General features: G+C 38.4%; 1 protein-coding gene across 10 annotated transcripts in view; it reads left to right on the plus strand.

Annotated features, from left to right (window-relative positions):
* Positions 1-11,837, plus strand: part of syngap1b (synaptic Ras GTPase activating protein 1b) — a 173,387-nt gene extending 161,550 nt beyond the window's left edge. For 7 of the 10 annotated variants that reach the window (XM_040030784.1, XM_040030785.1, XM_040030786.1 and 4 more), the window contains one exon: positions 6,610-8,560. In XM_040030784.1, the coding sequence (XP_039886718.1) occupies positions 6,610-6,942 (333 nt within the window). In that variant the 3' untranslated portion in view covers positions 6,943-8,560. Of the gene's footprint in view, positions 1-264; positions 327-6,609; positions 8,561-9,444 lie in introns of those variants that run through there. The other 3 variants (XM_040030787.1, XM_040030789.1, XM_040030790.1) reach the window with 3 other exon arrangements.
* Positions 11,838-15,598: the final 3,761 nt, after the last annotated feature.

Below are 15,598 nucleotides of genomic sequence, written 5' to 3' on the forward strand. Positions count from 1 at the left end.
ATGTTCTTGTTCTCTGTTCATGTTGTGTTGTGCACCTTGTATGTATTGTTTGGGTGGCTGTTGATTTCCTCTACCCTCACCGCCCTTCTGGACCCTCCCCACTTGCGCACAAGTCGTCCCTCATTATATTTATTTTCGCAATCAGTTTTCTCTTCCTGCCTCCTGCTTTTAGTCCTCCTCTGCTTTCCTTTTTCCTCTCATCTCCTCTCCTCTCGTTTCCTCTCCTCTCCTCCTATGTTGATGAGATACGGTGATTTCTCTTAGGGGAGGCGTCAGTCCATCCTAGTGCAGCCCCGTCTTGCGCCTGTCCCACCCCGAGTATCCAGGTAATAAACAAGCCGGCAAACTCTCACTCTCCATCCATAACTGCTGCCTCTTTTCCACTTCTACTGTTCTCTATGTGCGTCCCTGTCCTTATACAGCATCCTGTGAACTCACTGCAGGCCCACACACTGACAGGCCCACTTTGCTCTCCCATATATCTTCTCATAAAAAGGAGGACTGTCACAGAATGTCTGGACAGAGATGACTGATGTTTCGTAGGGGCACACCTGTGTGTTAGGGTGACAACAAAATAATGTCAAATTTTTAAAAGTTAGTCGTGTTCATCTAAATCTTATCTGCACTCTCCTGCCCATAAATCATGTACTGCAATATCAGTAACTGCACACAGTACCAGGCTGACCTGTGAACATTATGCCCCATGATAATATGTCCTAGAGAGGCAGAATTTTAAATGTGGCTCAATAAAAAATTGATAGGAACACACCATCCTGAGCAGAGGGCATGCTTTAAAAAACAAGAGGATATCTTTTATTGATAAGACAAACTGAGGGCTTTCACGACCACCACTGTGTGAATTAGCTGTTCCAGTCATCAGGCAGAGTGGCTCGCTTATGTTCAGCTAACTTAACGTCTTAGTCCAGTTTCACTTGAAGGTGATGTTCTAAGCAATAACACACAGCTGAAGCCCTTAAAGTCGGGAATGATCATGACTCTATTCAGCAGGTTTTCAAAATTTCATTAAAACACCCAAAATGTTTTTTGGCAGAAAACCAGTTCCAGCTAAAAGCTTAGATTTTATTGTCTCTGTTCAAAAGCTTCAAATGACTGTTGGTGAAACAGAAAATCAATTTGATTTTAAAACGAGTCCAGTTGTGAAGGATTCAGTTTGAACATGAAATTGTATTCATAAATTTAATAACTATTCATTTTGAATTGGCTACTGCTCCAATTTGTACATCCGATTGGCTCTTTTTGCAAGGCTGCACTGCGTCCACCTACCAATATAAGAAAAATTTTCATTAAGTGATGGTCTTATATGGTTAATACTTTAACCTAAAGGATAACACATGCTTATGAAATCTCCAGTGACAATGTGAAGTCTGCAGCCTCACGTTCTCTGCTGCAGGGATAAAGGCTGGGTTTTTTAGGCCAACTGAAAAAAACCCAGCAAAAATTAAAGTTTTTAATACTCACATTTTGTTCTGCAAGATAATATCAACATATTTATACTGCTTTTGTGATTTTTGTAAGTATATGTAATCACAGCGGTGTAGGCATTTGTTAGCAAATGTTTTCTTTGGGGCAAATAAAGGCTTCAGGGGTATTTACTTATATATTTATGGTACAGGGTAAAAGTCGTGAGCCACCTTGCATTTCTTTAAATTTTGTTATGAAAATAGGAAAAGGATGCAGTGTGTGACAGGATAAAGGACCCACACATGCAGTGATGTATTTATACATGCAAAGATACATGGAAATTCAATAAGTAAGGCAGAAATAACTGTGCAATTCTAAAAAGCTTCAGAGTCAAAATGACCACCTTTATTTTTTAGCACAGCCTAAAGCTCTAGCACAGCTTTGAGGTAATGTTGTTGTCATTTCTTTAAGCAGTCTGCAGGAATAGTTCTGCAAGCTTCTTGAAGGACATTCACAGGCCTCCCTGGATGTTGGCTGCCTTTTCTTCTGTTCTCTGTTAAGATGACCCCAAACTGCTTCAATAATTTTGAGGTTCAGTCTCTGGGGAGGCCAGTCCATGACTGATACTTTTCCACTAACGAGGGGTGGCTCAAGCCTTTTGTAGCAATATTAATATCAAGAATACATAAACAGAGGCACAGTCGAATGAGAACAAAGAAATGCAGAAATTCTAACTATAACTCATTCCTGTGAAACTATGTGAAAATGCTGTGGGGGATTTTTGTTGCAGTGACCAGCTAGAACAACTGACAGCAAGGTACTGCAGTTTAAAAAAGATTTTTTACCATACCATCACACGTTGTTAGCATTTTATCCTTATATGATTTGAGAAGCAGGTTTTCACAATGTTTTCTAATGAGAAACCTGTGCTCACTATATTCCTTCATTAGCTTTTTTTCATGAAAAACTACTTTATTTTGCTGCATTTTCCTGCTATTAACAACTTTACTTACACTTGAGGCACCTATAGTAGAATTGTAAAGTTCTATTTATTAGCTACAACACTGCTAACATTTCATTAGTTTGCAAACAAAGGCAAACATCCAAAAGCTAGCAGAACAGGATGTTTTCATTGCTTTCATTTCATTACTTTTAGAACTTTCTTCTGAGACATGGTTTACATTTTAATCCAAGCCATAATCTTGCCTTAGAATGTAAATCAACCTCACCAACTAGTTTTGCTGCTCAAACCTAACCAACCTGCAAGCTGAGAATAACATAAAAGAAAGGAAATATTTCTGTCAGAAGGCTTTCTGGCAGGAAGCCCTGAAGGCAAACCTGTCCTGCTGCCGATTTATGCTGAAAGATGTATTTTATTTGTATGTGTTTTTACATGCACAGCTGCAGCTTTAAATTCTCTTTACTCTGACAGATGACAAAATGTGTCATTTTTACACAGCGCCATGATTGGCACTGTGTGAAGTGAGCTTCTCATCCACAACACACACACATAAAAATGACATTTTCTTTGTTTTGTCAGGCTGAATGAGGAGGTAACCCGCTGTGCTTTTTATTGTCACCCTTCCAACACACTAACGTGTCTCCTTTTATCCACTGCTAACTTGGAAATATTCTGTGATAGACCTCCTGGATGTTTACTTGAATTAGATGAGACAGAACTGAGACTGCTTTTTCTCTTTATGTTGACAAATAAGCATTCGACATCCCCTGACAAAAATCTAAAGAAATACTGCCGTAGCTTTTTTAATATCATTTCAAATTCTCTGTGTGTGACTGTTGTTGCTCTCTGCAGATGAAAATGTCATCGCTTGTTCACACATAAGATTCAGTCACAACCAGCAATCCACAGACATGCCAACATTATTATGCACAAATTAATTTCAAGTCATATACGGAGAACTCTCTACTTTGCATTGAATCAGCTGCTGAAATGCAGAGAAGTTCAGCAATCAATGGAAATTATTGATTTTTACTCTCTGCTGCTTTTAATATGTTGGCATTTGCAAAATTCCACTTCTCATTACATATAACGGTAATTTTTCTTTGGCTTTAATTAAACTAAAGTCAGTTTTAAGGAAGTATTTCCATAATTATCAGCTACTTACAAACAGCATACGTTTCATATCTTCTTAACGTTCTTTTGATGACGTTTTTAGTCAATAGAAGTTGACTAACAGATATCTAAAAGTATCTTTAAAACAACTTTGAATGCAAAGAAATTGTAGAAGTAGCTGCAATAATTCCAGACTTTAGATTTGTGAGCAAGAAACTGAATATTTGCAACTGTTTTCAGCTTACAAAAGCAGACCTGAAAACACGGCTTCTCAAGGCTTTACCATTCTTGCTTATAAATCAGTCTGAAAGTAAATGAAATATTAGTGTTATTCTCTTCTATTGTTTTTTTTTTTCTTCAAACGTGCCATATTTTAGCACCACTTTAAATTCACATTTTCCATTCAGATTTCCATCCCTCCTGCCACGCCCTATGACAAACGACACGATTTATGTGAAATCTCCGTATCTGACCCAGTCCTTCCCTGAAGAACACTGATTATTGTGCACATGTTTTGTGTTGTGTTCTGTGTCTTTCAGTGAATCCGTGTTTTTCCTGATATGTATGTGTTTCTGTATGTGTTTGGCACCTGGGCGTATTGTTTGTCCGAATGGTGGCGTAGGTCAGCTGTTATTGTGCGTCTTTTTATGTGCGACATGCATACCGTGTTCTTGCTTTTTGCTGTTTTCTTTTTGTACTTTCTATCAAAGCAGAAGCTCAATACCCATCAAGCTAGGCTTTTCAAGACTTGCAGGCCTCTTTTTACGTTTTTTTTTACCCATATATAGAGTGATAAAACCAGCACGTACAGCAGGTATTTAGTCTGAAATGTGAAGGTGAGAAAGATTTCATAGTTTGTTGTAGACATTCACGTTCCAAATTGGAGTGATTGGAGATTGGAGGAGATGGGTAAGAATTTGTGTGTGTGTGTGTGTGATAATTTATTTTCTGCATCATTTACAGTACACTTAACATTTCCACTAAGTGTTTTGTGTTTCTGTCTCCAATACTGCAATTTTCATTAGCATACAAAAACACACACTCACACCAAGCTGTAATTGAATGCACCACGTAATCAAACACTACAGCCCACAAAGTGAAGCAAGTTTGGTAAGTTAAAAAGGATGTCAGTAAACATTTTTGCCATGTCTTTGTTCAGCTGCCTGATTTCCCAGTTTAATAGGCATGTGTACTGGACTACACATGGATATTAAACAACACTGTTGGTTGTGTTGGAGACTAATAAAACAAGTGCTATAGTGGAGTCATGTTACTGGCATCCTGTAACTGTCTGTAACCATAGTAGATTTTAGCTGTTCATAGCACCAGTTAGCAACTGAAAGTGTTTGCATTCATTTTGGTTCTGATTGAGAAGAGAAAAGGCCCGCCAATTCACATCTAATTCTGGGGTAATTTTTTTTTTTTATTATTATTTCTTCTTTTTACTCTTTTTAACTGAAATGGAGACACCTCACAGCGGACACACCCATCAGACACAGTTTAAGCGAAGATTATTTGCTTTTGATGCTTTTGATTCATTTTCTCTACTGGATGCAGACCAAACTATCTCTCCTCCTTCCTGTCTTCCCCTCTACAGCACTTCATCCCATTCACATTACAGTGTTTCATACTTCTTGTGTGTGAGCATTAAAGTGGTTTTTACTGTCACATGTATAATATGTGAACATTTTCCTGTTTGATATAAAGTTAAATTACTGCACAGATCTTCGAGCTCTTTTAGATGCTTGCTGCACTCGTCCTACACTGTCACTGAATCTTTGTAATTATGTCTAGACACCACACAGCAAATGTGTCAGGCACCATAAATCGAGTGCAATTATTTCAAGAGGTTTCTACCCAGGTCTGATGTTAAAACTGTGAATTCCAGCTTTCAAAATGCTTCTGTATTCAAATCATCTTGAAGTCGTGCATTGTTACATTAAGCAGCAGTATGAATAGAGTCATCATAGTTGTCTATTGGCATAATAACCCAATTGTTTTCTCTTCCCACTGCTCTTAGACATCAGTGAACAAGACTGGAAGTGAAGGCTTGCAAACAGACCTTGATATAAACTAATAAAACTCTAGTATTGCATTGCTGTTATTTCGCTCTAATGTAAGTAAAAAACAAAAGTAAAACCAAACTTTGTTTGAATGTCTAATCAAAAGCTCCAACCCAGGAGGAACACCCGTGCAGCAGCCCGCTGCGGTGATCAGTGGCTTTGGGTTGGATGTTTTGGTTGGTGAATTTGACAGAGGTTTGGATTTCATGTCAGACTCTTTAAGACTTGCTTTTTAAAGTTGCTGCTGACCTCTATGTGTCTTGACAGTTTTGCATGTTTTGCGTAACATGTTATGCTACAGCGAGTGCTGTTAAGCTTACTTTCAAGCCATAAGACTAGCGCTCTTTTTCAGTCTGTAATTTAAAATATTTTCAGCTGCTCAAGCACGCGCTTTTACTTTGAAAATTAGTGGTTATTGAGCATTATTTGTACTCACTGTCAGAAGATGACTCACTTGACTTCTTGACTTTGCCTGACACCTGACAAACACCTACTCATGCCAAGAGGATCAGGATCCTTTGACCTCAAGATTTTTAATTCCCCTTCATCTCCTCTTTACCTGTGTCCCTTTTCTTGTGCTACCATTTCTATTGGTGTGCGTCACGCATCAACCTCGTAACTCATTGGGCTCTTTCTCTCCTCTCTCTGTGTCTCTCCTTCTTTATGTGTGGTTCTTCCAATCCCTTGTCACGCGTCTGTTATTTTCCAAATGCACCTTCGCTTTGCTTTGACCATTGCCTTTACATGTATCCATTCCATCTGGTTATTTCTGTTTTTCGCTGTTGATGTTTTTCCCTTCAAATCATGTCCTTCTCTGGTGATTTTTCTCTTTTATCCTCTTTCCATCCTTATCTCACTGCTATTCCTTTCTCCCACACTTTCACACCTCTTCAACGTGTATTTTTTCCCTTTACATGTCTGCCTTGATTGGACATCTCCTGTTGCAACTCCTCACATCCCTCCCATCTTTCATTGAATGGCCTCTCTCCTACGACCATTTCTCCCTGCTCCCACTCCTCTTTCCCCTCCCTTCTCTCTCTATCTCGCTAGGAGGACCAGCTTTCCTCCCTGGGTTCTGCAGACCCCGGTGTGAAAACTGAAGGTGGAGGGGGAGGTGGAGGAGGTGGAGCAGTAACCAACGATCAAGGCCTCAGAGTCTCTTCCTCGGGCATTTCCTCTGTCAGCTCGCCCCACAATGGAGTCCTCCCTCAAACCATAGATCCTCCCTCTCTACCCGCTCCTCATCAACATCCTAGTCAGAATGGAGAGCTCCGTGGCAGCCAAACATCTTCCCCAATGACAACCTCACAGACAACTGGAACTACAGCAGCAGCAACTACAGGCATAGCAGAAGAAGGGGGAGTAGGTCAAACACAGCACTGAGCCAAATCAGAGAGAGATGACCCAAAGGAAAACACCACCCCTGCCCTTTCCCCATTTAGCAAGACAGTTCTTTGAAAAGAAATCACCTTTTATGTTCTTATTGCCCAGGCAAGAGAGAGAAGAAAAGCGAGCAGGAGACGAGTAGTAATCATACAGCTACTGTACAGTGCTTAACACATTAACACACAACATAAAGGGCTCTTCAATGGACATTTGTTCTCTTGATGCTCACATGGAGCTTCAGATAGTATCAGTCTTGCAGGACAAGACAATGATACCTTACGTACTTTGAATCTGTCAAACAAAGCATTAACATGCATACCAAGATATGTGAATATGTGCTCCGTGCACTCATCGCCTGTCTTTGATTCCACTAGAAACAAACATGTAAGGATCAAGAACTATAGAATGTCTTGCACCCCAAAGACTTCATAGTAGCCATTAGCAAAGAAGTGCTAGAAGCTAGAAGCTAGCTTACAGTAACCCTTGACTCCCATGGATGTAGATGCATTAATATATCCTGAACACGCCAGGCTACAGTTTGTTTTAGTAGGAATGTGGCAGTGTGGTCTGGCTTTCATAGTGCCTTTGAGTGTTTTTCCAACAGGGTTTTACAATACAGTTAACAGACGGCGATCAAGTTGGCTTTGCAAGTAAGGGAAACAATATATGGGCCGAAAACAGAGATTCAAAGACACAAGATCAAGCATCATAGCGGTTTGAGTGATGAGAGACATTTCTGGGAACTTCTTTCTTCTTTTCAATCTAAGGGACGTCTTGTTTTTGGACTGAGCTCGTGCAGTTTTTCTCTTCTCAATCTCAGAACCGATTTGTGATAAACTGGTGCTAAACAGAAACAAATGGTGCCATTTTCCAAGTCAGCTGTCTGTGTCTGCCATAGCACTGCCTCTTTCATGGTTCACTCACTGTCTTTTCTCTCTCTCTCTTCTGCAGTTTGTCTTTGACAGGACTTTTTTTCCCCTCCCAATATGTTCCGTGTGCGTCCGTCTTTGTTCTTTGTGCATCATGTTGTGTTATGCTTAAACGGGGGTGTTGGGGTTTCCATATCTGTTTTTGGTTTTTTTTGCACTCCTCCAATCTCTGATTTTAATCACATTTAATAAAAGCAGCTCCCAGGCTCAGAATTGATGGATCAACTATTGCACTTTTGCCTCCAAAGGCTATCTGTAGTTTACAACTAGCACTAGTAATTTTAATACTTTGAAAGACAGGGATGAATGAAGTGTATTCAGTGTTTGTTTGTTTTTCTTTCACTTAAATTATGTTGATTCTTTGTGTTTTTCTAGAAGATGATTATTTTTGCTTGTTTCAGACACAGCCTTTAATAATTTATCTTGCAATTTTCACCAAAACAAATAAATAGTAAAAACAGGTTTGTAGTTGGTTTGAGCATACACTACATTTTACCCCATTTTTACTTTCAAATTTGCCAAACACAAAGAGGATTTTGTTTCCTTACAAATATCTGTGAAAAGACCATTTCTAGGTTTGCTAAGCCTGCCGTTAAGTGCCTGGGATAGATGCATTGAGTATCCTTTGGCCAGTAGACTAGCTAGTCATCAACCAAATGCACCTTATAAAGCCTTGCGTAACACAATAAAATAAATTATATCCCTGATTCTACAAATTATTATATATTATATTATCTTATATATTACTGTGTGTAGTTTGCTTAACTTGAGGTTTCTTTTTTTAAATGAAAAGAGACCTGTTGTTGAAAACAAAGCAAAAAATAAATAAAAATTTAGAGAATTGTTTGATGTACTCTGCAAATGAACTCATGATTTGATTTCTCATGTGTCCAATGCTGAAAACACATCTTTGAAATGTTTGCAACATGTATCCATATTCCTTCATTTTGTGTATGAACTGTCTGCTGTAAGGTTTGTCTCGATGTGAATTTGTTTTTGTCTTTGTAGCCTCACACACCGGTGTCGCTCTGCAACAACTTGGCTTGTTTTAAAGTTCAAGAAGTGTTTCACATCAGCCATTTTTCACTTTAGACAGACCACAACATTTTTGTTTTTGCCGTGTCAAAGGTCAAAATGGCCTGCAGTGGTTAAGCTTAGATTAGACTTCTAATGATAGTGAATGTTGAACCACCAAATGTTTATAATGCTAGCAGTCTTATGCAGGGAAAGATTGTCTATTTAGGGCTACTTCTTTCTTGTGAATTTACTTGTGTGGTGAATGTTGGATTCAAAGCGGGCTAGGTTATGAACATCAGTGTCTTTTCTGAGACGTGATATGATCCGTGATTGAGAAATTAACATTGCTGTGAAAATACCTCAGTGACTCAGGTAAACAAGCAGTTGCCTCAGAGCTGAACACAAAAACTATAGAAAATAAAAAGAGACGAGTCCAGCTTTGGAAAGACTGCCACCATGCAGATACTCGGTCAATAGCTATGCTTTAATAGCACCTGATCAAGCACCCTCCCCCGTTTCTTCTCTCTCTCTGTCTCCCTTTTTTCTCCCCCAGCCACTCTCAAAGCTTCATCGAGGACAATGTGGAACCTAATTGGCTGATGCACCATCGGCAGTCTGCAGGGTGGCATGGCCAAATGTCCAGAGCCCTCTCTCGTGACGCGATTGGCTGACAAAGGGAGAACTTGGGGCACTGGTCCCATTCTCTTTGCTCAAAGGATGGTGCAGAGCCCCAGCGGACCATGTAAGGAAATGCTGGGTTTTTTTTGGCTTTTTTGTTTTCACTTTACTGGGCCCTCTCTCTCTGATTTGATAACAGGATTTTTTTTTAATATGTTTGATGCCTCATGGTTGGATCTACATTTGACTTACAAACAAAAGGTAGGCTGGACAGATATTGTTGTTGTCAGCCTGCCGAGCATGCAAAGAACAGCTATGCAGTCTGATCAATCAGCAGAACGGAGGAACACAAAAGCCAAGGAAGGCGCGATGCTCAAAGTGAGAGAGAGGGGTGGGTAAGATGTATTTCAAAGGTGCTTGACTTCTCTTAAAATTTTCAGTCCAAGCTGATTTGCTTTCATAGCATTTATTTGCCTCTCTCTCTCTATCTATCTCTCTTGTAGTCTTTTCAAATTACCCCTTGATTCCTCTTCATCTATTCACTCTTTATGCATTTAGGATTTTAAAAAGCATCATTTAACCACTTCAGTCTTACTTCGTTCTAGACACACTTGATCTTTTTCTCTCCTCGTAGTTTTTAGCTCTTCCGTTTGAATCTCGTTCAGCGTTTGATTTTAAAGGAACCTAAATATGCACAGCCTAATTCATAACGTAAAACCGCTTCTAAACAATACTCTTGCTTCAGTGAAGACTTTGAAAAGCCGGACAGAATGTTATTATTTATATTTCTATGATGAAACTGCTTATTCTTACAATTAAAGAAAAACTCTTCGTTTAAAATCTTCCGGAGGAGATATTTATTTCTTGATATAGATAGATGCCTCTATCTAATGGAAGTTCATAAATAACCCATTTTATATGAACCGAGTTTCTTACTGAGACAATCTTTTGGAAAGAAGAGTTGCCCCAAAAGACTGCAGCGAAAGGGATGAACTCGTGTTTCACCTACTCCCCTTACGACAGTTTGCACGTTGCTGACACCTGATCCCTCCTTGCTCTTGGTTATTATTGTTCAAAAGCGAAATAAAGTGGACAGATGTCGCCATGGAGCTCTCCATATACGGACGATGTGAAAGTGATTGGATAAGGACATTCTTACAGCTATCGTTTTGTACTCCACTTCGACTACCTGTCTGTAGAGTTTTAACCAAGCAGAGGATGAACTCTTGGTTTCAGTGTGGCCACATTTCTGCAGTCAAATTGCTGTAAAACTCCCCGTTTTCTTTCTATGGATGGACTCCACTGACACCAATCTGAGTTGAAATCCCTGCCATTTCCACTTTTGACTGAAACGAGAGAGAGACATGTTAGAGGTCCTGCTGAAACGAGTGAATGTGTTTGTATATAAGTGTGTGTACTGGCTCAATCTTTGTGTATATACTGGATACATGTGTATATATGGTATGTCTATGTGTATATACAGTTTGTTTGTATATGCAGAGTGTACAGCTATTTTTTCCTCTAATGTTTCTCTCTCTTTCTATGAATAGGTCTTCTCAAGTTACCAATATTGAGGCATGGAAAGGTTTTTACATGTACTGACAGCTATCAGAGGCACTTTCTGTGCAGACTTAGAATATCAGCAAGGTCTGTCACTTCTAGCTGCATTCTTGAAGCTCTCATACAAGAAGTAACTCACGTAATATTAAGCTTGCACTCATTTTCTGACCAACTAAAAAAGCTTTTCTAAGTAGATTTGGGTGACCAAGCAATGTTTGTACATATATAGACTTAGACCTTTTTTGCCCCCCAGAAACCTCCATTTGCATTTCTTTAAAAATTCTCAACCTGTTTTGAGTTCTTGCGTATCTGGCGTTCACTTATATGTTTGCAGCGGTTGTCATTCAGAGCTATATATTTATTCAGACAACCCTTATATATTTCTTGAAATTTTGTTCCCCAAATTCTGCTTCTCATGGAACCGTCTAACCTTTTTGTGCGGCTAGACTGGCAAACCCTTCCATGAAAGTCTACTGTCATTACTCACCATTGCTCGTTTTTGTATAGGTCCTTACTAAATAAGTGTGCCTCCTCCCCCTTATACTCTTACTAACCTTAGATCCGTTACCTCCGCTGATCGCTCATCTCCATTACCCTTTGACAAGCCATAGCCCCCACCCTCCCTGAAAGCTCCTCTATTGTTGTTTTGACAGGACAGACATTTGGGGATTTTCTGTATATTAATGGAAGAGTGGTGTTGAAGAGTGTATTGCAGTTGTATATGGATTTGTTATGAATGTGGATATTCTGATCATTGAATTATTATTGTAATAATGATAATAATTATTGCCTCTTTGATTTTGTTGATTAATTCCTTTGATCCAGTTGATGAAGATGCCATTGTTCCTTTTTTCCTTTCTCTTTTTTTTTTTTGGAATACACCGGAATTTATATTTTTCGGGTGGGTGATTCTGGAGATAGAAATACGTAAATAAATTAATAAATAAACAAATAATTAAATTCTTAACTTTGTGTGGAAATGTGTGTTCTACCTTTCTGGACCAACTCTGGACGATTTCAGAGAATGTAGAAAGTAGAAAACTTTTTTCTTTATTTGCATATCCAAAGTTTAATCAACCTTATTCCTCTTTTTTTTTTTTTCAAATGCACATGAACAAGAGTTTTTGGGCCTTTTTGTTACTCTGATGACTCAGACACACTGGAGTCTGGTGTGTGTGTGTGTGTGTGTATATATATATATATATATATATATACAGATAGCATTAGGTATACAGTGAGTTACCATGCACAAATGTACGTTTTTGAGCCATACTATAAAAATTGCGTTAAACCTAAGTGGTACCTCTTGAGCTTTATAGTCAGGCCAATGCAAAAAGTTGTAATGTGAGTAAAAAAAAATTCAGGATGCTGATAAAGCTTGTAGTTATTTGATTAACTGATGTGCTGGTACATGCAGCTTTAGCTCCTAGACCTCACATCTGCTAATTTAAGCAACTGAACTGGACTTTAAATACAGTCTATGCTTAAATCTCCTTTTTTTAATGGTCAGTAGGGGCAGTTCTCATGATTGCAAAAAGTCTTGTTGTATGACTGTAGTAGAAAATGACCCTTCGCTTTTGATTTATGATGTCTGCAGACACTTTCCTGATGACTTTATGGTCTGGTATGCTAGTCTCAAGGCCAATTTAACGCTGTGTCATTTTATAAATTATGGTTTAATTCAAGAGGAAATATGTGATAGTGTCTTTTAACTAGTGTATGACTGACAAAGGGCTTACCTTCAAAATTCACTGCTGAGCATCAACCTATCGTTTATATACGATCTAGCAATAAATCTCGAGTCAGTCCCACTTACACCACCACCAACAATGTTTGATCATACACAGCTTGTAATATTCGACAGCCAACATATTATTAATATTATTAACATATAGTAGCAGTTTCCCACAGCCTATGTCAATAATTAATTCCACATAAAAACTTCTGAATGAATGTACAGTTTGTAAAAGAGAGAAGTCACACATTTAATCTCATTTATTTAATTAAAAAAAAAAACACATTATACTTGACAACCTCTTGTAAAAATACTGTACACTAAAGATAGAAGGGTGTGTTCAGTGTACATGTAAAACAAAGGAAGTTGGTGATCAGTTCACAGTAAGAATTTGGTTGCATCACAGTGTTGTGAGTCTTTACTTGTGGTGGAGCAGATCATGCCCTCACACGCTCCTCAGACACGGTGCCCAGAGTGAGGAGGGCAGGTAAGATTTGGGATCTGGGGATTCGACTGAATTTAGTAAGCTTGTAATTATCTTCATCCTCTTACACTTAATTGCCTGCAGTTCCTTCAGGGGTTTGCAACTTGTGACTTTGGACAGAAAGGAAGAAAAAGCACTTAAGCAGAGGGTTCATGATGTGTAAACTGAACAAACAGAGCGGAGAATTCCACCCCAACTTACCTGTAATTACTACTCTTGTAATTATTCTGCAGGCGACACTGAGAAATTAAAAAAACAAACAAAAAAAACCCATGTGCTTGCAATAACCGTTCAAAATCTGTGTTTTTGAGAGACAGTTGGCTCTCTGTCACATTTCCACAGTAGGCAGATACATAAAAACTTAAAATTATGGAAATGTTTTATAGATGTGTGCAATAATCCATGAGCTTTATAGTCCTCTAGTGGCATCTACCTGAAATTACAAGAACAGAGGTGCATTCTAGTCTATTAATAAACCCAGTTTTTAAGCAGCATTTTTGATCAACATGGTGTAAGGATCGAAACATAAATTGTATGTAAATATTGTAGGTATTAATGCCAATATGGGACAAAAACAAACATGAGGTTTTGCATATATATATATAACATGACCTGTAATCCTGTAACCCATGCAGCGACGTAATTCCTAAATTGCCTAAAGGCATTTCATTTTTTTCTGGTAATGGAAATTACCAAACTGTCCTATAATAATCAGAGTGGAAGATAGATCACATTGTCCTATGCATGACCACACACTTCTGAGCGTATTCATAAAAACTGTGTGTGTAGTCTGTGTTGTGGTTTCAGATGATTTTTGCATGATTTTTGTATTTTAGTGATTACATGTTACAGTTTTTATTCAATCGATTTGGCACAATTCTCACAGCAGAAAGGTCTTTCCCACCACTCAGAACAGTTAGGGCATTTTTCATAACACGGACTCACCTGTGCAAAATACACTCCAACAATCAAAAACATTTTCACATTTGTCAGAACACGAATAATCAGCCAATCACTTCAGCTCTAATGAATGAATTAAAACGTTTCAGAAACAAAAATGAAATGTAAAGTGTGTGGGTTTTTTTTTTTTTTACAAAACTGATGAAATGAAGAAAAGCATCAGAAAAAAATACAGTCTGAGAACATAGGACCAATTACTGTTTAGTCCAGTGAAGTCACGCTATACATTCAGCAACCACTTTATTAGGTACGTCTGTTTCACTGCCGATCACAGTAACCCAAATATCTAATCAGCCTTTCACATCAGCAGCAACTCAAATCATTTAGACATGCAGACATGGTCAAGACAGCCTGTCAAGTTTGAACAAGTTCAAGAGGACTGAACGTGGCATGGTTCTTGATGTCAGATGGGCTGGTGTGAGTATTTCAGACATTGTTGATGTACTGGGATTTTCCAGCATGGCCATTTTCAGGGCTTACAGCTGATAAGAAGGTAACAGTAACTCAAATAACCACTAGTTACAAACAAGCTATGCAGAAGAGCATATCTGAAAGCAAAACACATCCAACCTTGAAGCAGATGGACTACATGCGGCAGCTAAGAACAGGGAACTGAGGCTACGTTTTGCACAGACTCATCAAAATTAGACAACAGAAGATCGAAAAACGCGGTACTCAGATGGCGTCGAGTCACCAGATCTCAGTGCAGCAGAGCATCATTGGGATGAAATTTGGATAAGCAGCTGTGACACAAGACTGAAGGTATGTATATCTATTTGTTGCTAGTAAACCACTGAGAGTGTGTTACTGTATTTGGTCTTTCAGAAATATTTGAAAAAAGTTTGAAGTCATTTGGTTGAAAACGTTAATGCAATGCTGGGCAATTGAGACTCAATGTTAATAATCAACATAAAGACTCAAAAGGGGTTTTGTTTTTTTCAGAGCAGAAAAACGAATTAATACATTTTTGTACTTTAGACAGACTATACTTTAGTGTCCAGTCCCTAAATATTTTTGTGTGCCCTTGTTGAAATTAAACTCTACAAGTGAATGAAAAAAATATATATATTAAATTTAGATGTGCCAAAGTTATCTGTGTATTACCAGGAAACATCCTCACAGGTGGCTACACAAACAAAAAAAACGTGAGCTTCTTTTTTTTTATATATATATATGTTTTTATAATTCATTTTTTTTTCTGACTTCTCACGTGAAGTGTCTGACTCTGTTCTGTATTACACAATTTATATGTAAAAAATAAAAGGTATTCTTCAGTTTACAAAAACAATCGGAAATCCCTTACAGAGGGTAGTAGGAACGTGGCTCCAATAGTATGAATCAGATGAATCA

The sequence above is a fragment of the Simochromis diagramma genome, unplaced genomic scaffold (genome assembly GCF_900408965.1).
Source record: "Simochromis diagramma unplaced genomic scaffold, fSimDia1.1 OVJJ01000361.1, whole genome shotgun sequence".
In the NCBI taxonomy this organism is placed as follows: domain Eukaryota; kingdom Metazoa; phylum Chordata; class Actinopteri; order Cichliformes; family Cichlidae; genus Simochromis; species Simochromis diagramma.